General features: G+C 40.7%; 2 protein-coding genes and 1 pseudogene across 2 annotated transcripts; 1 reads left to right on the top strand and 2 right to left on the bottom strand.

Annotated features, from left to right (window-relative positions):
• Positions 1–1,357: 1,357 nt before the first annotated feature.
• Positions 1,358–2,311, bottom strand: LOC127223880 (olfactory receptor 5V1). Its single transcript, XM_051186571.1, has one exon. The coding sequence runs from the start codon at positions 2,309–2,311 to the stop codon at positions 1,358–1,360; it is 954 nt and encodes a 317-aa protein (XP_051042528.1).
• A 13,986-nt stretch (positions 2,312–16,297) lies between these two features.
• On the top strand, positions 16,298–20,034 carry LOC127224423 (class I histocompatibility antigen, Non-RT1.A alpha-1 chain-like; annotated as a pseudogene).
• A 4,182-nt stretch (positions 20,035–24,216) lies between these two features.
• On the bottom strand, positions 24,217–25,179 carry LOC127223879 (olfactory receptor 12D3). The gene has a single exon (XM_051186569.1). It carries the CDS (start codon positions 25,177–25,179, stop codon positions 24,217–24,219), a length of 963 nt encoding a protein of 320 aa, XP_051042526.1.
• Between the last annotated feature and the right edge of the window lie 2,384 nt (positions 25,180–27,563).

Here is a 27,563-nt window from a genome sequence, read left to right as displayed (position 1 = left end):
TAGGAATTGGCTAGTGAAACCCCTGGCTTCATAAATCAAACACAAGTAGATATAGGACATATAGATCTAGGTGTGATAACACACATCTGAAAGCCTAACACTATGTAAACAGAGGCAATGAAAATGCTACAAGTTAGGGACCAGCCTAGGCTACATAACAAGATCCACCTCAAAGCCAAAAACAAAGTGTATTCACTTCTGGATTCATCAAAGAAGAGTTAACACCACCACTTCCTCAAATTGTTCCACAAAATAAAAAAATTGCATTGACTCTGCAAATTGCTTTTAGTAGTATAAACATTTTCACAATATTATTTCTGAATTTTATTAGTGAATAATTTAGTATGTTCTTATTTGATAAAATAAAATAATTACAATTTCTTCTTTAAGCATCCTTATTTTTTTTTAAAAAAAAAATAGTCTGAAAGCATTGTTTCCAAAGAAAAGAATAAAAACATGACAAACATTTAAGGATTGTTGTTCACATTTTTAAATTTTCTTCCTTATGCATGTGTGTATGTGTACATGCTCACATACATGTCATGGTGTGTGAATCAATTCCAGAGAACAAATTATATGATGCCATGTAGAACCCTAGGATGAAACTCAGGTCGTTACGCTTGACAGAAAGTGCCCTTACCTGCTGAATCACCTCACAGGCCCCTCATTCTTTTACAAATAGGAAATATAGTTCAGGCAGATGTAAACAATGTATACACCTTCTCCTAAGGTCCCAAAAGCAAACAAAGGCCAATTCTGCCAAAGTTCACTGTGGGGATGAGTTTATTGAGCTTACTTACAGAGCACAGGTGAAGGGTAACTTACAGGGGTGTGGTTGCTCCTCCTCCAATAGGCTACATCTGCAAAGCATTACCAAGCAGGGATGAGGACTTCTCCATAGCCCCATGACTCTTCCTCTGGTCTATATACTCTAGCACCTTCCTGAGGCCATGTTGCATGTAATAGGTGGCAGAGAATACCTGGAAACTCAGTTAAGGTCTTGTTTACATCCATGAGAGGATGTAAACAGTAAAGAATATCAAATAGGATGAACAATTATTCATGGCAAGTAATAAACCATAAAGTCTATCAAGTAAATATGGCAAAGAGAGGCACCATTTTTTGATGCTGATTCCAAAATGGAAAAGAAAAAATAAAAATGATAGAAACACAAAGAAGTAACTCCATGAAAGACTAACAAAAGCTAAGATATATACATTTAGGGTTTAGTGTACCAACTCTTGCAATCTGTGTCCAAATATCACAATCAGATTTTAAGTGAAACATAACTTGCAATAGTTGAGTTGTTTAAAAGTTAACTTTCTAATGTAAGATTATTGACCACAGGTAAGAGAGATTACATATCAGAAGAGAAGTCTGGTGGCTGCCATTTTCTTCCTATGGTCTTCACAGCTTCTTTGATGTCCTTATTTCTCAGTGTATAAATGACAGGATTCAACATGGGGGTGACAACACTATAAAGCACTGAGATCAATCTGTCTTTCTCTAGTGAGTAAGATGAGATGGGCCTCACATATGTGAAGATGGCGCTGCCATAATAGAGAAGAACAATAAGCAGGTGAGAGGCACAGGTGGAAAAGGCTTTGTGTCTCCCCTCAGAGGAGCGGATCCTCAGGATGGTGGAGATGATGCAAAGGTAGGAAAGGATGATGCACAGGAAGGGAGTCCAACCTATGAAGATCCCAATGGACAGCAAAGCCAGTTCATTGATGGAAGTATCCCCACAAGACAAGACCAGCAGAGGGGGTATGTCACAGAAGAAATAGTTGATCTGATTGTTACCACAGAAGGGCAAGTGGAAAGTCAGAACTGTGTGCACCATTGAGTTGAGAAACCCACCTATCCAGCATGAGGCTGCTAACCAGCTGCACAGGGCCTTGTTCATGATAAATGAATACCGTAAGGGCTTGCAGATAGCAATGTATCGGTCATATGCCATTGCTGCCAGGAGGAGACACTCAGAGCCTACAAAGAAAATGAATGCAAAGAGTTGGACCACACAGCCTCCATAGGAAATGGTTTTCTTCTCTGACAAAAGATGTACCATCATCTGGGGGACATTAGTAGTGGTGTAGCAGACGTCAATAAAGGCAAGATTTCCTAGGAAATAATACATGGGTGTATGTAGGTGGGAATCAGCCATGGTCACCAAGATGATAAAAACATTCCCTCCTAAGGTACATATGTAAGTCAGAAAGAAGATGGTGAAGAGTAAAAAGTGCAGTTCACTCAGGTTGGAGAACCCCAAGATGATGAATTCTGATGGTGATGTTTGATTTTTTCCTTCCATGATGTCAGATTGTTTCTCTTTGTGAACTTGACAAAAGGATGCATAGATAATAGTCTGCAAACCAAGAAAACAAGTGCCATTATCAATAATGTTACCACCAACTACACTGGATGCCAAACTACAAGTGGGACACTTATTTGCAAGACACAACCTATACCTGCCACTAAGACATATGTACAGTATTTCACCCAGTAATCAAGTCCCTTTGAAATACACAGTACTGCCATTTTAACTGAAAAGAAACACAGAAGGACTCTATATTCTGAGGGTGCTCTCTTGATAATGGCTAGGTCAAGCTCCTCTGCATTTTCTTGATGATGTGCAGACATGTTACATGGTATAGTTTATAGAATGTCTGGGCTTCAAATCCTACTGTACCACCACCTTTGCTCCTCCTTCCCATCTTTGGGTAAGAACATACAACATTTATCTTCCTTCTTCTCATTAAAATTAATGTGTTTGCTGAAGGACTTAATTCAATATACCATGTATGTACTTGCACATCCATGTTTGTACCTGTACTTGTCACAATAACTATAAATGGGAACAGCCTAGATATCCACCAATGGATGATTAGATTTTTTTAAGTGTGGTACATATATGTGATGAAATTTTATGGTAAAGAATTAGTTAATGTTATTCCATATAAATTCATTAATCCTGACTTAGACATAACCAAGAATGTTGGTATGACATTAGGTATGACATTAAGTACAGCTATAGTCATCTAAAGGGAAGTGGTTTTACAAAGTAACTACCAGGCCAGAGAGATGGTTCAACAAATAATGGAGCTTACAAACAGGGCCGAGGACTTGAGTTCAGTCTTCAGAACCCATGTGGTAAAAGGAAAGAGTCAACTCCTTCAAGTTGACCTCTGACCTACACACACATACATACATGCCTTGGAACACACAAATACACATGATAAATAAGTAACTAAATAAATAGTAAAGCATGTAGACTATTTTTATCTGTTGTTATCTATATTTCTGATTCTACTAAAGATCATTGTTCAGTGTTAGAAGTGATTTTGAAATATAGCAAACTTTTTGTATCTCCCATTCTTTCTTACTAATGAATAGCATTATTTCATTTACTTGGGACCTGATAAATTACAATAGTGAGCATGCTAAATTATATTCCCTGAGTTTGGAATCTTGTCACTTGTACCTTTATAAACTTTCTGTTACCCGTTATAGTACATTTCTATTGCTATGATCAACACTATGACCAAAAGCAATTTAGGGAGGAAATAGTTTATTCCATTTACTGAGGGAGATCAGGGCAGGAACTCAAGACAGAAACCCGGGGGGGTGGGGGTTGGGGGCAGAGGAAATGAAGCAGAAGCCATGAAGATGTGCTGCTGGCTGACTCACTCTCCAGGGCTTGTTTGGCTTGCTTTCTTAAAACACAACCCAGAACCACCTACCCAGAAGTGGCACCACTCACAGTGAGCTAAACCCTACCACAACAATCATTAAGCAATAAAATAAAATAAAATAAAATAAAATAAAATAAATGCTCTAGAAACTTCCTCACAATCTGGTGGGGGTATTTTACCAATCTAGACTCCCTCTTCCCAAATAATTCTAGCTTGAGTCAAGCTGATGATAAACTAACCAAGACAATACCAATCTGGGAAATTCAAGAGCCATTGGCTGATTCAAGATTCCCTTCCTGTTTGGTAAACCATATTAAGTACTGTATAGACTTTTCTGATCATTTTGAAGAATTTTCTACATAATTCTTTTTATTGGTTTATTTGTTTGTTTGTTTGTTTGAATGGTTGGTTGGTTGTTTGATTTTGAGACTGGGTCTTACCCTCTAGTCCTGTCTGGCCTGGCATTCACAGAGATCAGCCTGCCTGTGGCTCCCAAGCCCTGGAATTAAAGGTGTGCACCACCACATCTGGCTTCAGCTACTTGTTTACAAATCCAGTGGGAAGCACAGCATTATTTCTCATTTCTAGAATGAATCACAGTCTCAGCAAGATAATTCTAGCAAAAGTAACCTAGCAGATGAAAAGACATTTTCCTCTCTTGCACAAGTATGTACATAAAATTGGTGGCTGAAATTTTAATTTGCTTTACCTAATGACAGCAGAGTGCTCTTCAAAAATATTCTTTTTAGTTTTAAGGCAATTAAAGATCATACTATTGGATATCTTAACCATACCATTACAACTTTATAGCAACTATTAATGTGCTAAGCTCACCCCCACTGAATCAATAATTAAACCTAATTGCTTCCAAACATCTAAACTTCTACTTAAATGTTTATTTCAAAAATTCAAATCCTAGTGTGTTTGTGCACTTCTTGGCCAAGCTGAATATTATTTCAAATTTTATGTTTGTGTTAGTAAAGGTTACTTTTCCAGAGTCTAGGCTAAGTCAATTGATGACAATATTTTTCATTACAAGAATAATTAATACATAATAATCCAGTTACCAAATTATAACATACATGTATGTCTATGATGTTTATTACACAAATTATAGAAATGAGATAAATAAAATATTATTTTATTTTAATGTTATTTTAAATTAAAGATAATATTATTTATTCAAACTATGTATTTTGTTGATTTCCCTGACTTATACACAGTTTTATATATTTTAATTACATGTTTGAAAGGTAGTTTGTCTGCATTTTTAATTGCTTCCTTTACTTCTCGTAAACTTCTGTGAAGATTTCCAGCGGTGGGAAAGGCAATTTGGATAAAGATTTGCATTTTCATAATGTGACATATTATATTATGAAATATAATATCCACCAGAATGAATGAATTCAATAGTACAGCATTCATTCCACAGCAGAAAAATGTCCAAATTATATTCTCTGGTCCATGTATTATCCTATTACTTATCACTGCCTCTGCTTTCAATTTTTTTAAAGTTTCTGTACTTCTACAGAAAAGTTAAGCCAACTCTGTAGACTAGCTTTCTGTTCGTTTTATTTAGCAAAAATTTTCTTCATAACTTTCTGCCTGCCACATGGGCATCTTTACTAAAGATGACAATTAAGATAGCATTTTATCATTGCTAAAATGACACATTGAAGGTTATCTTGCATAAAATAATTTTATGACATCTAATAACTGTAATTGTTGCTTTAAAAGAGAACAGTAGAGGAGATGGCCTGGTTTGGAGACTAGTTAAGAAAAACTTCCCCCACAAAAAATATATGATATCAGTGCGGAAACATCCTGAGTATCAGCCCAGCCTTTGTCCCCCATCCCCAGGCCTTGGCTAGAGGTGAGTCTGGGGCCAATTCGGGTGGACTCTCCCCTACACCCTTCCCCTGGAACTCCCTGGGTTGGTCCTGGATCTCGCTGCCCCTGTGTCCTGTCCCCATCAAGAGTGCTCTTGGAGCTTTGATACACCCCCCCCACTGAGAGCCTGCCCTCCCTCTACCCTGTGCCCTACCCTGCCCACTGTCCCACCTCTCTGGTTGAGCACTGGGACAGAGGGTGGAGCCAACAGTCCAGACACCTTCAGGGAACTTCCTAGAGCAGATCTGAACACAATAGACCTGCCTATCCACGCGGGACCACCTGTAATTTCCACCTGCCTGGTCTCTGATCCCCCCCTGCAGTCCTCTATTGAAGATCTGGGCACCCAGAGATCTGCCTATCTCTGCAGGACCACTCTGAGTACCTGCTGGTTGATCTGCTTCTGCTAAAGAGGCCTCAGCTGGAGAGTGCCAAGCCCAGGCTAGATCTGCCTATCAGCTGAAGGAACATCCCGAGTCCCAGCCTTCTAGATCTTTGACTCCCATCGCCAGTCTTCTGCTAGAGCCTGAACACTGACCTCCATCACCGGGCCCCTGCCTGTGGAGAGACCTCCTAGAGAGTTTGGACAACCAAGAGCTACAGACATCGAACCTCTGATCCACTTAAGCCCACCAGGGAAATACCATATCAGAGGGAGAGACCCCACCAATACCTACTGGAAGAAGCTATGGGAAGACGGCAATACAAGAAAACACCTAACAACAGAAAGACAAGCATGACACCACCAGAATCTAGGGAATCTACACCAACTAGACCGGAACACAACAAAGCAGATGAAGCAGAAGAGAACGACTTAAAAATTACCATCATAAAAAGGATAGATGCCCTCAAAAGCATCTTCAACAAATGGTGCTGGTACAGTTGGATGAGAGTGTGTATAAGACTGCAGATAGACCCATGTCTATCACCACACACAAAACTCAAGTCCAAATGGATCAAAGACCTCAACATCAATCCAGCCACACTGAACCTCTTAGAAGAGAAAGTAGGAGGTACCCTTGAACAAATTGGTATAGGAGACCGCTTCCTGAACATAACTCCAGGAGCACAGACACTGAGAGCAACAATTAATAAATGGGACCTCCTCAAACTTAGAAGCGTCTGTAAGGTAAAGGACACAGTGGACAAGACCGGACGGCAGCCCACTGACTGGGAAAAGATTTTCACCAATCCTATATCCAACAAAGGGCTGATCTCCAAAATATACAAAGAACTCAAGAATCTAGTCAACAAAACAACAGATAACCCTATTAAAAAATGGGTACAGAACTGAAGAAAGAATTCTCAATAGAGGAAATCAAAAAGACTGAAAGACCCTTAAGAAAGTGCTCAACATCCTTAGCTATCAGAGAAATGCAAATCAAAACAACTTTGAGATACCATCTTACTCCTGCCAGAATGGCTAAAATTAGAAACAGCAATGAATGACAACTCATGCTGGAGAGGATGTGGAGAAAGGGGAACACTCCTCCACTGCTGGTGGGAGTGCAAACTCATACAGCTATTTTGGAGATCAGTATGGCGATTCCTCAGGAAAATGAGAATTAGTTTACCACAGGACCCGGCAATCCCCCTCTTAGGTATGTACCCAAATGATCCACATCCATGCAACAAAGACATCTGTTCCAATATGTTCATAGCAGCACTATTTGTAATAGCAAGAACCTGGAAGCAACCTAGATGCCCCTCAACTGAAGAATGGATAATGAAGTTGTGACATATCTACACAATGGAATACTACTCTGCAGAAAAAAATAATGGTATCTTGAAATTCACAGGCAAGTGGATGGCACTTGAAGAAACCATCCTGAATGAGGTAACCCAGTCACAAAAAGAGGAACATAGTATGAACTCACTCATATATATGGATTTTAGACCTAGAGCAAAGGATCACCAGCTTATAATTCATACCATCAGAGGAATTAGGATACAAGGTGTATTCTAAGGGATTCATATAAAGTCCCTCACAGAAGCAGGAAGGGACAAGTCCCCCAGAGCTCAGAGGAAGTGGGGGAGCAGTGAATGGAGAGAGAGGGGGAGGAGAGGAAAACATGTGCAACTAGGAAGATTGAATCCAGTTAGGAATAGAAGACAGGAGAGAGAGATAGAGAAAGAGGGAGAGAACATAAAAGAGGGAGCCAATATTGGTTTGAAGATAAAATTGAACACAAAGAAAGGTCTAGAGAACTACAAGACTGCCGCCAACTAACAATTTGAGCATCCGTGGAAAGGCTACCATAAATTCCCTTACCAGATAGTGAGATCAACAACTAACTTATCCATGGAGCCTTTATCCAATACCTGTTGGACACAGGAACAAACACCAATACATAAACAATGAGTCGAACTAGAACCCAGATGCAGTTGCAGAGGACAAGACCAGGCTACAGAAACACATAGAGACACCTGACCTGAACAAGGAGGAGCTAACGGGCCCCCAGACTGATAGCTGGGAAGCCAGCATCAGGCCTCCCTGAATATGGGTCTCAGCCAGAAGGACTGAGCAATCTAAGGGACCTCAGATTGTGGAACCAGGATGTATCCCTGGTGCACAAAAGGACCTTGCGAACACATCCCCCATGGAGGGATAACTGCCTTAACCTAGAGACAGGAGAGAAGCCCTAGTCCCTACTTCACATGACCTGTCATATCTACATGACCCCAACTCGATGGCATTCCCCTACATATGGAATTGGGGTGGGGGATGGGAGGGGAGGGTGGCTAGGGTGCATGTGAGAGGGCAGAGTGGGTAAGAGGGAGGGAAGGAAGGAGGGAGGGAGGGAAGGAGGGAGGGGAACTGGTATCAACATGTAAAATAATAAAAAAATAAAAAATAAAAAGAAGATGTGGCACATTTATACATGGAATACTACTCTGCAGAAAAAAATAATGGAATCTTGAAATTCGCAGGCAAGTGGATGGAACTTGGAGAAACCATCCTGAAGAGGTAACCCAGTCACAAAAAGAGTAACACAGTATGTACTTGCTCATATATGGATTTTAGACCTAGAGCAAAGGATCACCATCCTATAATTCACAACACCAGAGGAACTAGGATACAAGGTGTATTCTAAGGGATTTATTTAAGGTCTGTCACAGTAGGGGGAAGGAACAAGTCCCCCAGAGCACATGGAAAGTGCGGGGGCAGTGAATGGAGGGAGAAGTAGGAGAAAGAGAAGGGGAGGAGAGGAAAGCACATGCGACTAGGAAATTGAGTTAAAAAGTTAAAAAATTGTAGGGATTAAATAATTTTCTTAAAATGATACTGGAAAAAATGGCAATACTGACAGGCTCGTTTCAGTAAGTCTGAAGACATAATGAGTGTATAGTGCTCCTGGTTTAACAATGATGTGTGGAATTTCTCACTGAAACAGCAGGAAGCAGTCTAGAGCTGGAGTAGACTATGGCCCAGTCATAGCCATGTTAAACTGAAGGCATCTTTGAGATATTCAAGAAAAATATTTCTTAAGAGAGTTGGTACTTGAACTTCTGAAGTACTGGAGAGGTAAACTGTAATACATCAACATGCATGTGGATGGGAAAAAAGAAAAAGGGAGTGGTTAACTAAATGAAAAGACTGGCAAGGAAAAAAAAAAAACAATAGAGTGAAGAAATCCAGGGAAGCACTGAATCAGAGTCGGAGGTTAAAGTCTGGTGCAAGGAAACTAAATACAGGAAAAGTCCTAGTTATTCCACGACTGCTTCCCCTGCAAAGCTTTTCCTGTTGCTGACTGTCACTTCATGGACAGGCCTTATGAAAATCTTTCTACAGATGAGTGACAGAGGAAGCAACCAGGTCACAGCTCCACCTCCCACTCAAGAACAAACTTCCTTCAAGTAAGGGCTCTGAGGCACATGTTTTGACACCTAGGATCACTCCCAAGCCTCCTGTGCCCTGAGATATTTTCTCCTCTCCTCCTTTGCTCCTGTCCATCAGCTCTCACATGGTAAATAAAGTAGCTGCATAGAATAACTGAAATCATAAATGTTTCTCTCTAGGGTTTCTTGCTTTGAAACAAGAATGAAGTTTTCCTAGGACAGGCTTCGTACATTTAGTATTTATAGACACTAAACCCCTGTGCTTCTTCCTGACCCTCTTTCAGGCTGCCAATCATTATTTGTTCAAACTTCAATTTAAATGCCATCTTTCTCTTCAATTACAAAAGATGTTTCTCCCATGGAAACTCTAGGGGGCTTTGTTTCAACATCATCTACAAAATTTAAATATAATTTGTTTATTTTTCTGACCTTTATCACGTATTCTGATCATGAATATTTTTAGAATAGATACCCTGTCTTATGTATCTCCTAATAGAATAATGAACATATGTTTTAATGAACATATGTGTTAAAACATTTAGCAATAGCTCAAACCTGTTAGAATTTTGCATCCTAATAAAATTTCCAAAAGAAAGGTAGGAAGGAAGGAAGGAAGGATGGAAAGAAGGTAGGAAGGAATGTAGAGAAAGAAATATACTTCTCTTTTACATGGTCAGAATGCCGAAGCACTTAGGAAAAAGTTCCTAACAAGCATATCACTATTCTCATAGAAATCAAAGGAGTCCAGAGACCTACAAGGATGACCCTAACTAACAATCTGAGCAATAGTGGAGAGACTACCTGATAATGAGATTGATAACCAACTTATATACCATCCTAGAGCCCTCATCTAGTAGCTGATGGAGACAGAAACAGACACCCTTGGCTAAACACTGAGCTGAACTCCTGGAATCCAGTCTCAGAGAGGGAGGAGTGATGGCAAAGGGGTCAAGACTGGGCTGCAGAGACCCACAGAGACAGCCGACCTGAACACGTGGAAGCTCATGGACCCCAGACTGATAGCTGGGAAACCAGCGTTGGACCCACCCCTGAATGTGAGTCTCAGTTTGAGGGTCTGAGAAGTCTATGGGACCTCTGACAGTGGAACCAGGATGTGGTTTCACGAAAGGACTTCAGGAGCATATTTCCCATGGAGGGATGCTCCCTTAACCTAGAGACAGGAGGGAGGGCCTAGGCCCTACTCCAAAAGATTTGGCAGATTTTTATGGTCCCTCCTGGAAGGCCTCATCCTCCCTGTGGAGTGGGTGGGGAATGGGATGGGAGGGTGGGTCAGGGGGCATGGGAGGATGGGAGGGAGAGGGAACTAGAATCCACATGTAAAATAAGAAAAAAGAAAAAGCCAAATAGAAAGAACCCCCCCCCAAAAGAAATCTATAATTATAAAGAAATGCTAAGGTCATAACAAATTCACACTGAAAAGAAAAAGAAAAAAAAAACAATCTTTCTGTTTCTAAAGAGAACAAAATCCTGTAAGTGGTTCTAAATGAAGTAGACTAGCTCACCAATGAGCAATCTGTGTGTAATAAATACCACATAAAGAGCAAATAGTCACTCAGAGACAGGGAAAATGACTTCTTTCTCTCCTTGCAAAATTAGGAAACAATATAACATAAGAAGAAAACAGAATTTTTAAAAGGACTCTTACATGGTAAGGGCTCAAGAATGGTTTCTAAGCACCCACAGGGAAATTTTTTCAAAATATTCATAGAAAATAGTGCCTCTCTGTCTTGGAACTTTATTTCTAAGAGATCTAGTGTTTCTATAGAGTGTACTCAATAAAATGACCTAGAAATGAAGACTCTTTATATAGCACAAATCACTTAAACTATATCTTTTGCAAAGCACTGGGGGAAAAGTGTACTATCAGTTACTTATAATTGAAAGCATGTAAAACTGTCATACAAGAACCCAATAATAAATAAGGCATAGAAGCAACAGTACCAGATGATTCTTGTGAGAAGCCCAAAGTGTTTTCTGACTGTTCTCTTCAACACAGTCAGTAGTGTAGTGTCCTTCATTCAATAAGGAATCAGCAGGCCAGCAAAGACCCATTACGTAGAAATTAACTAACATTAAAGAATCTCCCTAGTTTGCACACTCAACCCACTCCAGACCCTCACATTCTGGAACAGAATGTTTGGATTCTCCACTGTGGCAGCTCTCTTACACTTTCCTCTCCCAGCACTCAGTACTTCATTAAAAGATCAAGGCAAAAAGTCTAAGAGTAATCGAGTTATAGCTAAGCAAATATATATAAACCACTTACTTAGCTAGCTGTGATTAAAGTGCTCAGCAGGGATCACCATGCAGACTTCCAGAGCTGGTGTAGATCTGCTCTTAAAAGGTGCAGAGTAACATCCCTAGAGAGCCTTAGAGTGTTGAGACAGCCCCAGTCTCTGTAGGCCAGTTCACAAGTACCCTCCAGACACAAGGTCCACATCCTGGTTTGGTTTTATTTTTCCTATTTTCTCCCATAGGATGAGACAGTTGCCTTATGGAGCTGAGATGCACAAAATTTCTTCCAATTTCCCTTTTCCCTATTGTGACTTCAAGAACCCCTGACTTCTCTCTCTGAAACTGAAGTCTTGACTGTGCCCAGTGACTGTCTCTCATCAGTACAATGTGAGAAGATAAGAAAACCAGGCCAGCCAGCACTTCCCTGTTTTGCTTCCCCAGCTGCCACTCTGATGAAAGTTTAGCATTCTCTGAGCTGCAAATTCTTTGTTGAAAATAAAGATGTGGGTATGGGTTTGTTTTATATTTATGTTTGGTTGTGAACCTAGCCTTTAAGGGCTGAACCATCTCTCCAGCCCTTGTTTTATATTTAAAGTGTGGTTAAAGGGTTAATTTGCAATGAAGATATCTAAAATTTAACACAGTGCCTAGGACTTTTATGTCTCTCTATCCAGTGCTGAGCTCAGTATTCCAGTTTTATCCTCCTAAATTATGTGTATAAAAATCTCCTATTTTCCCCACCCTTTGTTTGGACATTTGGACACACAATGTATACATTTGGGTGTGTACACTGGGGGACCTTGGAACAGGTGAAAATTTGCCTAACCCATGAGCTACAAAACTTATAGGTAACAAGTAATAGTTCTTGACGTGCAAGACAAGAGAAACTTCTAAAGAAAACGCAATCCCAACACTAACTTGCTCTTGGCCATCTAACTTCTGCCTTCAAACAGCATTCCCTGTACAGTGAGGAGAAAGCATAATAGGATCCAGCAGTGACCCTTTCCTACTGAGGCTGACCAGGCAGACACCACTGTCAGAGACCTGAAAGCAAGGCCTTAGTTTTTTCTTTTCTTTCTCTTTTTTCCTTTTAGTTTCCATGTTGATCCTAGCTTTTGTTCTTTTTATTAATGTTTTATGATAGTGTGGAAAATTATTTATGCATTCATCACAGTTTGGGACATGTGTGCCACATTTGTTCCACTTTGTCATCCCTCCCCCTTCCCTCGTATGCAAAACCTGCTGATTACTCCCTCTCCACATAACAGTCCCATCTTCCACATTTGTGTCACATGTAATCCATCACCAATTCTCCCTCCTTCCCCTCCTTTAGGAAAATGTTCTCTCAACTACAAGACTGCTGCCAACTAACAATTTGAGCGTCCGTGGAAAGGCTACCATAAATGCCCTTCCCGAATAGTGAGATCAACAACTAACTTATCCATGGAGCCCTCAACTAATGCCTGTTGGAAACAGGATCAAACACCCATACATAAACACTGAGTCAAACTAGAACCCAGATGCAGATGGAGAGGACAAGACCAGGCAGCAGAAACACATAGAGACAGCTTACCTGAACAAGGAGGAGCTAACGGGCCCCCAGACTGATAGCTGGGAAGCCAGCATGGGACTGACTCAGGCCCCCCTGAATATGGGTCTCAGCCAGAAGGACTGAGCAGTCAAAGGGACCTCAGACAGTGGAACCAGGATGTATCACTGGCGCACAAAAGGACTTTGCAAACACATCCCCCATGGAGGGATAACTGCCTTAACCTAGAGACAGGAGAGAAGCCCTAGTCCCTACTTCACATGACCTGTCAGATCTACATGACCCAAACTGGATGGCATTCCCCTACATATGGAATTGGGTTGGGGGGATGAGAGGGGAGGGTGGTTAGGATGCATGTGAGAGGGCAGAGAGGGTAAAAGGGAGGGAGGGAGGGAGGGAAGGAGGGAGGGAGAGGGAAATGGGATCGACATGTAAAATAATATATTAAATTAAAAAAATGCTTTGACTCCAAAATTTAAGTTCAAGGACAAGTTTACTGGGGAAAAGGATTTCTATTTTTGTTTCCACAGAAAATGAAAAGATGTGGATTCCTTCCAGACTAATGTGGTATGATCAAGCCAGATCGCCTGAAACAGAGTACCAGGTGATCCTACATTCAAAACAGCTGGACAAAGCAGCCTTATAGACTACAACCAGGATTTCTGCACCTTCTTAGAATCCCCCATGACAGCACCCCTTACCAGCAGGAAGTAGTTTGGAAAGAACGATGCCCAAATTCCCAAATATTGTCTATAAATGTTTGTTTTCATTAAAATGGACTTGGTTATATAAAATAAATTAAAAAAAAAGAAAGAAAACTTTCTCTCTCATGGTCTCATTTCTAGTTTCATAACCCATGTGTAACTATGGCCATGAAATACACACAGATATACACACTTTCATATATACATATATATATTATGGAGATAGAGATTATGCATATGAGACAAGATATTTATTTTTCTGAGTCTGTTTGATTTCATTTAACATGATGATTTCTGGTTCTAACCACATTTCTTCAAATGCTGTGACTTCATTTCTTTCTCAAGTACAAAGTCCACTGCATATATATACACCTCATTTGTATTACTTGTTCATCTGTTGATAGAATCTGAGCTGGTTCTATTTCGTGGCTTTTTTTTTAAGTGCAGAAAAAAAGGACAAACAAATGCATTCAAGTATCTGGTATGCTATCTTAAACTCTTCTGACATATACCTAAGAGACATATGGTTGGGTCATATAGTAGTTCTATTTTTTTATCTTTTTGAGAAAGTTACATAACAATTTCCATAGTGTCTGCACCAGTTACATTACTACCATCAGTATTTTCTGTCACATATTTTATGATAATCACTCTGACTGGACTAAAATGGAATCTCAAAACAAATTCTAGCTGGTGATTTCCCAGGAGACAGATATGAAATATTATTTCAAGTATTGTTAGCTACTCCACTTTTATGTCTGTGAATCTGTTTCCAAATCAATGGATACAATGCTTCTTGGGGGATGCCCAATTGCTTATTGACTGTAGCTAAGAGACATTTATAGTTCCAAGACATTAAAATGCATGGCCTTTTGCTCTTGATGGCCATAAGAATTGACTTTATAATTTTTGAAAATGATTCCTATCAGACTATCTGTTATCACTAGGAGTTGCCGAGTGTCCCTTGCCAGTGTCTAATTGCTGCCCATACCTTTTATTTTATTTTATTTTATTTTACTTTATATTTTACATGACGACCCCAGTTCCCTCTCCCTCCCTCCCACCCCTTCCTATTACCCTCTTTCCCCTCTCACATGCACCCTGACCACCCTCCCCTCCCATCCCCCCCACCCCAATTCCACATGTAGGGAAATGCCATCCAGATGGGGTCATGTAGACCTGTCAAGTCATTTGAAGTAGAGACTAGGACTTCTCTCTTGTCTCTAGGTTAAGAGACTATCCCTCCATGGGGGATGTGTTCGCAAGGTCCTTTTGTGCACCAGGAATACATCCTGGTTCCACTGTCTGAGGTCCCTTAGACTGCTCAGTCCTTCTAGCTGAGACCCATATTCAGGGTGTCTGAGTCAGTCCCATGCTGGATTCCCAGCTATCAGTCTCAGGGCCCGTTAGCTCCTCCTTGTTCTGGTCAGCTGTCTCTAACAGTTTCTGTAACCTGGTCTTCTCTCCCTCTGCACCTGAATTCTAGTTCGACTCGGTGTTTAGTTATGGGTGTTTGCTTCTATTTCCATTAGGTACTAGATGAGGGCTCCGTGATGGTGGATAACTTAGTTGTTGATCTCACTATCTGGGAAGGGCACTTATGGTAGCCTTTCCACGGTTGCTCAAATTCTTAGTTGGCAGCAGTCTTGTAGGTCTCTAGACCTTTCTTTAGGTTCAGTTTTCTTTTCAAAACAATATTGGCTCCCTCTTTTATGTTCGTTCTCTCTCTCTCTCTCTCTCTCTCTCTCTCTCTCTCTCTCTCTCTCTCTCTCTTCTGTCTTCTATTCCTACCCTGACTCAATCTTCCTAGTTGCACGTGTTTTCCTCTCCTCCCCCTCACTGTCTCCTACTTCTCTCTCCATTCACTGCCCCCACACTTTCCATGTGCTCTGGGGGACTTGTTCGTTCCCCCTTCTGTGAAGAACTTTATATGAATCTCTTAGAATACACCTTGTATCCTAGTTCTTGATGGTGTGAATTATAGGCTGGTGATGCTTTGCTCTAGGTCTAAAATCCATATGTGAGCGAGTACATACCATGTTCCTCCTTTTGTGACTGGGTTACCTCATTCAGGATGGTTTCTCCAAGTACCATTCATTTGCCTGCGAATTTCAAGATTCCATTATTTTTTTCTGCAGAGTAGTATTCAATTGTGTAGATGTGCCACATCTTCTTTATCCATTCCTCAGTTGAGGGGTTGTTCTAGGTTCCTGCTATTACAAATAATGTTGCTATGAACATAGTTGAGCACATGTCTTTGTTGAATGGATGTGTATCATTTGGGTATATGCCTAAGAGAGGGATTACCAGGTCCTGTGGTAAACTAATTCCCATTTTCCTAAAGAACCGCCATAGTCATCTCCAAAATGGCTGTACAAGTTTGCACTCCCACCAGCAGTGGAGGAGTGTTCCCCTTTCTCCACATCCTCTCCAGCATAAGTTGTCATTGCTGTTTCTAATTTTAGCCATTCTGGTAGGAGTAAGATGGTATCTCAAAGTTGTTTTGATTTGCATTTCCCTGATAGCTAAGGATGTGGAGCACTTTCTTAAGTGTCTTTCAGCCTTTTTGATTTCCTCTATTGAGAATTCTTTCTTCAGTTCTGTACCCCATTTTTAATAGGGTTATTTGGTGTTTTGTTGACTAGTTTCTTGAGTTCTTTTTATATTTTGGAGATCACTCCTTTGTCAAATGTAGGATTGATTAAAATCTTTTCTCAGTCTGTGGGCTGCCCTTTGGTCTTGTCCACTGTGTCCTTTGCCTTACAGTAGCTTCTAAGTTTGAGGAGGTTCCATTTATTAATTATTTCTCTCAGTGTCTGTGCCCCTGGTGTTATGTTCAGGAAGAGGTCTCCTATACCAATTTGTTCAAGGGTACCTCCTACTTTCTCTTCTAAGAGGTTCAGTTGGCTGGATTTATGTTGAGGTCTTTGATCCATTTGGACTTGAGTTTTGTGTGTGGTGATAGACATGGGTCTATCTGCAGTCTTCTACCCTCATCCAATTGTGCCAGAACCATTTGTTGAAGATGCTTTCCTCCCCTCATTGTATTCTTTTAGCTGTTTTGTGGAAAATCAGGTGTTCATAGGTTGCTGCCCATATTTTAAACCATAGATTTTTGCAGAGTCCCAAATGTTGCACCTATGGGGTTCAGAAACATATTCCTTTTCTCTTTGACTCAATGTCCTTCCAAGGTGTGCCTTTCCCCTTCTCTGCTGCTTTTGCCTAGTGCCTGGTGTCAAGGTAAAGTATTTTCTTTTACGAACCTAGGATCAGAATGTCTGGAATTCACTGCCTTTCCATGTCCTTTTCACTGCTTCCCTCCCATACATTTCCACACCACTCACAAACGCCTCACATTCTTTTTTAGACTCTAAGTGTCTGTGAGCCATCATCTATCCTGGATGGATTCACATGGTGGTACTTGAGACTCTGTGTGCAAATAACTTTGAAGAAGCTAACACTGGTGTCCTTTCATTGTCACAACAAAGATGGACATTCACATTATTGAAAACAATTCCCCACACATACTGTTTGCAGAAGGATTTTCTTTTTCATATACTCAACCAACACAACAGGTTAAAAGTAGAAGTAGCTGTAGAAATACAGCAGTGAAACACATGCAAAATTATAGAATGTAATTAAAAAAAAACAATCTTCTCAATATATTTGGAAACTGAGCACCGGGTCAAGGTACACAGGCAGAGCTCCCAGAATCTCCCTATTTACATTACCCACAAACCTGGAGTTTCCCTTCTTTTATAAGCCAAATGAAGACCTTCTGCATGGTTACTGATGACTAGACTCCAATTCTCATTCCCATTGGCTAGGCTATCGGGTTCCTAGGGAACTGCTGTTGCAGTCAGATTATATAGTTGCTTGAACCCACAGGAACTTGACTCTTTCAGAAACCTGAGAATGGAGACTCCCTTACTCTGCTGCTCCATTTGCTGCTGGGGGCTTCCCTTGCCCTTACTCAGACCTTTGAAGGTGAGTTGAGGTCTTGAGGGAAAGTCTTTTACAGGGAGAACACCTGGAAAGCTCGCCCAGCCAGACCCTACTCCTTTGAGTCCTGACCTCCACTCCCCTTCTACCACAGGCCATGGTTCCCCATGGAAGGAGGATCAAGCCAGACATCAGCCCCTTGCTTCCTTGCAGTACTTTGACATCGCAGTGTCAAGCCCTGGCCTAGAGGAGACTCTCTACATGACCATTGGCTATGTGGACAACATAGTTCGTGTACTTGAACAGTGCGGCAGTGAATCCAAGGTTTGAGCCTCAGTTGCCCTGGAAGGAGCAGGTGGGACAGAATACTGGGATAACCAGACACGCATTGCCAAAAGCACAGCACAGCAGAATCAAGCATACTTCCAGAAACTACAAGGCTACTACAACCAGAGCCAGAACAGTAAGTGACTCTAAACCCAGGTGGTGATCAAGCCTCTTCCACATCTCCATATCCTCAGGTCCAAGGTTCAGCCTGTGGCTATAAGACCACAGAGAGCCTTGACCTAGAAAGGCTGGGAGCACTAAGAGCTCTTTATGAGCCTCAGATTAGGGCAACACCTGGTTGGATGAAAGGCCTGGGCCAAGTAAGTGGAACGGGGCCAGGTCCTCACAATATCCAAAGGATGACTGGCTGCTACATTGGACCAGATGGGCACCTACTTCATGCACACTGTCAGTTTGGTTAGGATGGGGAAGATTGCCTTACCCTGAATGAGGATCTGAGCACCTGGACTGCTGAGATCACAAAGAAACAGTGGGTGGCAACTAATGAGGCTGAGTTCTGGGGGTCTACTTGCAGGGGCCTTGCATGGTGTGGCTCCTTAAATACCTGAAGATGGGAAATGAGACTCTATGGCCCACAGGTACTAGGACCAAAGATACTCATCCTAATGAGCTGGAGCACACACCTCCTCAGGTGGAGGAAAATGGGATCAGCTGTGATTTTCTGTATGTTTCTGTCAGTGTGTGTGTGTGTGTGTGTGTCTGACTTCCTCTCTCTCTCTCTCTCTCTATCTCTCTCTCTCTCTCTCTCTCTCTCTCTCTCTCTCTCTCTCTCTCACACACACACACACACACACACACACACCAGGAAGGGAGAAAGTGATCCTGGGTTTCCTGGCCCAATGTCAGAGAATGATTATGATTCTACAGAGGGCTCACTCTTCTCTCAAAGTCTCAGTTCAGTCTATCTCAGGATAGGAGAGAAGACCCCTAAAATTGTCTTTCCCTTCAATCTGCAGTCCATTGTGAATAATTTCCTCTCTCAGGTTAGATTCTGCTCCCACTCAGTGGTATGGTATGGCTACAGTGATATAGTTTCTCAGCCCTACTCAGTCAGGCCCAGAAGTATATTTTTCCTGGTAACCTAGAGTCTCCTACCCTAAGATGGTTCACTCTTATACTAGGACTGAAAAAAAGTAATTTATTATTCCACATGCCTCAGTACAGGGTTCTGTGTGGGATCACACACCTCCCCACCCTATTCTACTGACTATTCCCAAAATGGTCACAAACATACCACTGAGACTCAAGAAAAAAATGTAATGTGTAAATCTTCCAACTCTTCCCCATCAAATCCTCCAAAAGCATATGTTACTCACCACCCAAGACCTGAAGGGGACATCACCCTGAGGTGCTGGGCCCTGAGCTTCTACCCTGCTGATATCACCCTGACCTGGCAGAGGGATGGGGAGGACCAGACCCAGGACATGGAACTTGTAGAGACCAAACCTTCGGGGGATGGAACCTTCCAGAAGTGGGCAGCTGAGCTGTGGTGGTGCCTTCTGGGGAGAAGCAGAGATACACATGCCATGTGCAACATGCAGGACTACCTGAGCCTCTCACCATGAGATGGGGTAAGTAGGGTGAGGGCACATAATCTGTTGTCAGGGAAATCAGAAGTCCTTCTGGAGACCTTGAGCAGGGTCAAAGTTGAGATTTGGGGTCAGGGTCCTACAGTTTTCATTTCTTTCCAGGGGGGTCTCCCCAGTCTTTCATCCCCATCATAGTATTTGCTATTATCCTGGTTCTCCTGGGAGCTTCAGTGGCCACTATTGCAATGCGGAGAAGAGCTCAGGTAGGGAAAGGGGCAGCCTGAGTTTTCCTTCCAACTGGGGGACTCCAAGCCCCAGATAGTTTTCTCTGCCTCCTTGCTTGGAAGAGGTTGGCCCATTAATTCCCAAAGGCACAATCTGAATGTCATAATCCCAACTATTTTAATATTAAAATATCAAAATACAAAAAATACATTTTTGTCTTTAATTTCAATTTAGCTAAAAAACGTTAAGTTACATTTTAAAATATAATTACTAAATAAAGCAAACAAATGAAAAACATAAAAGCATGAAAGAATAGAAGGACTACTTTACTCAATAAAATCAGTAATAGCATTCATATTTCCATGTGTATAGACTCAGATACACTAATAAAAGTCACACTGCATTGTGAGCAATGAATCATATTCACAAAGGCCTAGGTGGACAAAAACATGTGTAAATGACTATCCCTATGGTTGTCAGTTGTGTGCAAGAAGCATTCATCTGCAGTTGTATGAAATAGTGGAGCAGACAATTTAAGTTTTCTGTGAAGGTTAATCAAAATCAATATACAGTTACCAAAAGACCCAAATCTTTTTCCTTTTATTTTTTTTTGTTTTGTTTGTTTGTTTGTTTGTTTTTGAGAGACAGGGTTTCTCTGTGGCTTTGGAAGCTGTCCTGGAACTAGCTCTTATAGACCAGGCTGGTCTTGAACTCACAGAGATCTTCCTGCCTCTGCTTCCAGAGTACTGGGACTAAAGACATGTGCCACCACCACCTGGCAAGTCCCAAATCTTGATAAATTTTATCTTATACCAATGCAGACATACAAAAAAAGACATCTCCATTTATTGAAGATATTTCATTCATTGCATACATGTACCATGCTCACAAAGTTCACACAGAATTAAAACCCTTGGGAAAAACTTTACAAAATTTGAACCTGCATTGTTAGAAATGATGTATGAATGGGATGCACAATACTTTTTTATATACAGCTAAGGATTTTAAATAAAACTAAAATAACTAAACTTGATGTGGGGGGAAACGGTGAATCACAGGGCTGAATTGGAAGTGATTCCTGGATACAATCCATAGCGCTGGTGTTCTTTGGTGATTGCCAATTATACTTTGAAGAGTTTCATCATAACTTGTGGATGTTGCTGGTTTTCTTTCCTGCTGATGCTTCAGCCCCAAATAAGCACATGGACTCCGTGTTAGTTATAAAACTGTTAGCCGATAGCTAGGGTTTCTTACTGGCTAGCTCTGTCTTAATTATTTACTTATAACTACTAATCTATGTATTTATACGTGCTCTCAACAGAGAATGCCTGGCACATCCTATCTTCCCAGTCTCACAAGGCATCTATGTAGTGGTCTTCCTCTGCCTACATTTCCCAGAATTCTCCCCATCTCTCTGTCTGGTAGCTCCACCTATCCTTCCTGCCTGGCCAGGAATATTTTATTCATTAACCAATAAGAGAAACAGATATACAGAAGAACTTCCTCCATCATGCAGGAGTCTGTTTAAGGAAGCTGTGAACTTACTATGAATTGTGAATAGAGCAGATTGAGTGCAGAATGTTCTCCCCACAAAGTGACCTTTTACAAATAATTGCACTGATATGATACGTAGGTGCCATTTAAAGCAGGGCATGAAGAAAATCTCCTAGCATGTCCACATTGTCTCTGAGGGAAAGGCAAAGTCCTCAGAAGAATATTCTCTGCTCTTTACACATGGTCAAAGAAGATAAGACACAACACTAGGTGTATTCCCTCCCTGTACTTGTATTTGCTTAAGCTAACTGTAAAAATCACATCATGTTTTGCTTGCTTTAATAATAAAAATGAAAAGTGCTCTGTTTGCACTACTCAAGTGAAAATGCCTGGGTTCCCCTGGCTCCTCACACTGGTCTTTTCAATATCCTTCAATCCTCAGACACAGCCCTGCTGGCCATGGGGCATGCTGACAATGAAAAACGGCTTTTTCTTCTTTGATTTGGATTTCCTTAGAGAATATGTTCACATTAATTTCCATGAGGTGTTACTCAGTTTCAAATACTTCTATAATTGATAGACCCTGAACTGAGTGTTCTCTGTTATATTTGCCAGTCTGCTATGCCATACTTCTACTTATGTAGATGTCTATTCTGCATTCATTCATATATAGGCCACAAGTAAGCATAAAAAGCCCTTGGGGGGAGCACTATTCTGTATATTCTTTCTTATCATTTGTTTTAGTTAGGGTTTCTATTGCCATGATGAAACAACATGGCCAAGAGCAAGTTGGGGGCAAAACAGTTTATTTCACTCACATTTTTATATAACAGTTCATCATCAAAAGTAGTTAGGGCAGGAACTCAAACAGGGCAGCTTGACACAAGTTAGAGCAATCTGAAAGGAGAGAACTTCAATTGAGAAAATGCTCCATAAGGTCTGGCTGTGGAGCATTTTCTTAATTAGTGATTGATAGGGAAGGGCAGGTAAGAGATAATACATAAGTGCTGCTTACTGGCTTGCTAAGTCAGCTTTTTTATGGCACCTAAGATCAACAGCTTAGGGATTGCGCCACCGACAATGGCCTGGAGCCTCCCCTTTCAACTTGAACGTTTTATATCCAAGTATTTTACTGTTGTCTAGTGGTTCAGGAATGGGTTTATTTTCTCTGCCAATTGAGGACGTAAAAGGCAGAAAAGAAGTGTTACCAGAAATGTTTAGGAGTCCCAGCAGAGCCATCATGTAATACCTGGGAAGTCAGAGCCCCCTCTTTGAGGTTCTTGGACTCATTATTGAGCAAATTTTTAAAGAGGTACAAACTGAGCTGGAAAAAAAAGAACAGACTCAAATGGAAGCGAGAGGAAAATTTATTAGTGCTTAAAAGGAAACCCCAGGGCAGGCAAGCTGCAAATTGCACAGTTTCCAAGAAGGAGTGAAGGAAGAGACAGAAGGAGGGAGAGAGGATGAAAGGAAGAAACATGGAGAAGTGAAGAAACAAAAGCCATGTTGCTTGACATAGGGCAGTACAAATATCATAGTTAATTAGAGTTTAAAAGCATACTTAGGCTCTAGCCAGCATCCAAAAGAAAAAAAAAACTAAAGAGAAGAAAAATAAATAGTTACACCTTTCTGAATCAGAAGTCAGAAAGATGGGCAGATCCAGAACAGTCTCATGGAGGGGTAGGCTAGGCTCTAGGGATTACACTAGTGGGCAAGAATTCTGGGAAGGAGAATCACATTATCTTAAGGGAAACACATTCCTAGGGTTAGTCCCTAACCAGGCTCTTAGCCAGCATCATTGGATTAACCCTTAAGGGAGGAAAGTAGGAGATGCCTCTATCCACAATTAGATTCCATTCAGTACTATTCTGCTGTCTTTGTATGCTTGGCATGTCATTTAACATTAATCTCCAGATCTGTCTCTGTTGTTATAAAAATAGATTTCTTCCTTCTTGCAGTTGAATAGTTTTTCTTTGTTTCAGGAAAGACTCATGAAAATGCTAGACTCATGCTTTTAGTTTATCACAGACAAGGACACAGACAAGAAATGATGAAAAGGACAGAGAGAAAGTTCTTTGAGGTCCTCAAGGTATACAGCCCTTCCAAACACTGAGGTTCAAACATATGAACCTCACCTTGGTACTGAATTTCTACTAAGACATCCTTACATAGCTTCATTTTGGGGGTGGAAGGCAGGATTTGGCCTCATAGCTGAACTTAATCTATGAGTTCCTCACTAAAGAATCAAGCTATTGTCACCAAGTCCCAAAACACCAGATCTGTAATCATATAATCTTTCTGTCATAACCAATCTCCATATGAGGTTTGCTTGGAGCCTACCATAAAACATATTGTAAATATAAACTCAGGCATGAGTCATATGACCCATGAGTTACTAAGACACTTAAGGTTTTTGCAGCTCTCTTTCAGAAACCTAGGGCAAAGACCTGACAAGTTGTCTAATATATATCAAGAACCTGGTCTCATTTCTCTCAGTCCCTCCTCTCTTCTTTTAGATTTCTGAATCACTTAATTGCCCTGGTATATGTACTGTGGGTATTGTGACATCCCCTTTACACACTAAAATTCATATTTTAAAATACTATGGAATTGTTCAGATTATTCCCATGTGATTTGAAGTTCCTAGTTTTTTTTTTCCTGAAATACTCTGAAGTCCTGAGAGAGGAAAAAAAGTTAACCCACTATTTGTTAGAGTAAAGTGCCTCCATGTACATAAAATATAAATCTCATTGGTCTACCCCAGGTAACTGGTGGTCTTTAAACAACTTCCCAAAGATCTTCTTCAGAGCCAACATCACCTCCTTGTTCCTAAGGGTATATATCAATGGGTTCAGCACTGGGGTGACTGCGCTGTAGATGATGGCCACCATCCGATCCTCACTCATGGAAGAAGCTGATGATGCAGCAGGGCGGATGTACGTGAAACCAACAGGTCCATAGAAAAGACAAACTACCATGAAGTGGGAGGTGCAAGTGGACAGAGCCTTCTTTAGCATTCTGCAGGACTGGTTCTTGAAAAGAAGAAAGACAATGATGTAGAAATAGGAGAGAAGTGTAAGAAGAAAGGCCCCCATGGATATGATACCTGTAACAACAGAAAGAAGCCACTGGTTGAGCACTGTGTTGTCACAGGCTACTTCTAAGAGGGGTTTGACATCACAGAAGAAGTGACTGAGTTTGTGAGAATGGCAAAAGTTCAACTGAGCAGTCATGACAGAATGCATCAGAGCGTAGAAAAAGCTGGTGATCCAGGCCATAGCTGCCAACAGGATGCACAGCTGAAGATTCATGATGGCAGTGTAGCGGAGTGGGCTACAGATAGCCACAAAACGGTCAAAGGCCATCACAGCCAGCAAGATGGCCTCTGTGCTTCCCAGAAAGTGGAAGAAGTGTAGCTGGGTGATGCAACCAAGGAAAGATATGGTTCTGTGCCTGGAGAGGAGGTTGATGAGAACCTTGGGAAGAGTCACAGAAGAGTAACAAATATCCAGGCAGGAAAGGTTTCCTAGGAAGAAGTACATAGGGGAGTGGAGTCTTCTCTCCAAAGTGATGATCATTAATATCAATCCATTTCCAATCAAATTCAGCAAGTAAATGATTAAGAACATCACAAAAAAGATGGGCTGCAGCTCCTGAACACTGGTCAGACCAAGCAAGAGGAACCCATCCACTGAAGTGGCATTCTCCATCACTAAGGGAAAACATAGGGAAAGCAATGTGTTGTCTTTTCTGAATTTAAGATATTACTCCATAGAGACTAAGTGAAGAACAAGCTGACTCTATTGAGAAACCTAGGGTGAGCTACTGTGAACAGAATATTTAGGAGTCATGGCTCATTTACTTACAACAAAGTTAGAGATCAGTATGTATGATAAATTCTGAATCTGTAAAATTATGTTTGACTAATAAGAGAAATATGTTAGGACTAAACCAGACATAGATAAGGGCACGTTTTACAGGATTCAGTTATAACCATATACACAGCATGAGAATCAAGGTTTAGACCTATTTGAAAACACAGACTAAGGGAGTAACTATCTTCTGGTTTATTCTGACAACCATACAGACATGGCCTAGTGGGAGGTTTTCACGTCTCCTGAAACCAACACTTGACAAGGGATTTCTACAACCTCCCTGACCAATTAAATCTTCTGTGAGATAAAAGGAGGATTGTGAGTTTGAGGCTAGCCTGGGCTACAATGTGAGATCATGTTTCAAGAGAGGAAGAGAGGGGGGGAAAGAAATAGAAAGGGACAAGGTGACAGAAATTGTAGGAAGAGAGAGAGGAAGGGGGAGCCAACAAAATTCAAATATCCTGTAAGTAAAGGAAAAGAAGAGTAATTTGCATCACAGGATTGCAGCACAGCTGTGGGGCTCTGGGTGTAGCTGAGAAAACTTTCAAATACTAAGAGATTCTAGCACTATGACAACACCCCCTTTTCAGCCCAGGAAAGTACTCACAATGAGATTTTCTTCAGAGAAGGGAAGCTAGAAGGAAAAAGACAAAGTACAACATGAACACTGAGGATGAAGAGAAGGGCAGAATAAATTAAGAACAAAGGACATTGCCACTTGAGAAAGAAAACAACTGCACAGACTCGACAGAAAGAGTCTTGGACTGAGTTGAGGCATTGGGAAAAGAATATGGCCCACTTTCCACTACCACCCACAGGAAGAGTCTCTGATAGCTAGTGGCCCAGAATATCAGAATACAATACAAACCCCCAATGTATAGCTTTAAATGATAAAAAAAATAAAGAAAAAGTTGTCAAGTCTACAATCAGATGTTCTAACATACCTCTATACAACAGATTTAAATAACGAGTCAAAAAGTATGTGGGGATATGAAAAGCTGAACAACATAACTTCCACATTTGTTTAACATATGAAAAGCACTGAACACAAGAATAAACAAGTCATGATATCACTAGGGTACATTGAACATTTACTAAGTCAAGCATAGACTTAGTCCTTTTTAAAATTTGGAGGTTTTTGTTTTGTTTGTTTGGTTGGTTGGTTGTTTTTATTTCAGAAAGCTGAACTATTCAAACAGTTCTTTGAAACTTGAGCCTGAAGAAAATAAGATGGAAATAATAAGAATAACAGGAATTTTACAATAAAAACAAACATACAATATAGAAAATTCAACAAAGATAAGTCACTATTTTAAAAAATTATTAAAACCATGAACTCCATTAGAATCAGAAAAGTATAAGAAAAGGCCCTTAAAGGCTTAGTAAATGCTTCAAACTAAACAACATCACTTAAATAATCCATAGATAAAAGGAGAAATCCAAATATGAACTATAAAATTCTTTGGATGATTAGGAAAATGAGACATATCAAAATTTTGTTACATAGTGAAAACAATAAGTAGGAAAACAGCCTTAAACTCATATTTGAGAAAGGGATAGATATTGAAAAGCCACAGAGAAATAATAAAAATTAGAGGTGATAGAGATGTTAATTACCATGACTTGATCATTATAAAATGGCATACAGATCAAAACATCACATTGGGGCTGGGTGTGGTGGCTCACACATTTAATTGCAGCATTTAGGAGGCAGGGGCAGGTGGATCTTTGTGAGTTCAAGGTCAGCCTGATCTACAGAGTGAGTTCCAGGACAGGTTCCAAAGCAATACAGAGAAACAGAGAAACCCTGTCTCGAAAAACAAAACAAAAAAGAATATAGAAAGCATATCCATAAAATAACAACAAGCAAAATGTCATGTAAAAATGAATCTATGAAGAATCTATGGCCACAGTTGTACTGTAGTCCTTCAAAATTTTAGCCTTTTCCTCAGTAAAACAAAAATGTATAATATATTCACATAAAATCTTACACATTGATTTTTATAGAATATTCATTTATAAAAACCAAGAATCCAGAGTAGAACAGAAATGTCCTTCGATGAGCGAAGAGCAAAGCAAAATTGATATACCAGGGAAAATAATTCTGCAATAACAAGAACAAACTGGATGCAGTGCCTCATACTTGCACTCTCAGCCCCTGAGAGGCTGAGGCAGGAAAGGGACTGCCATAAGTTCCAGTCCAGTCTGGGCTGCACAGT

This window comes from Phodopus roborovskii, unplaced genomic scaffold, assembly GCF_943737965.1.
Source record: "Phodopus roborovskii unplaced genomic scaffold, PHOROB, whole genome shotgun sequence".
NCBI classification, from domain to species: domain Eukaryota; kingdom Metazoa; phylum Chordata; class Mammalia; order Rodentia; family Cricetidae; genus Phodopus; species Phodopus roborovskii.
The sequence above is the reverse complement of the archived record's forward strand: the minus strand, read 5'-3'. Positions and strand labels throughout refer to the sequence as shown.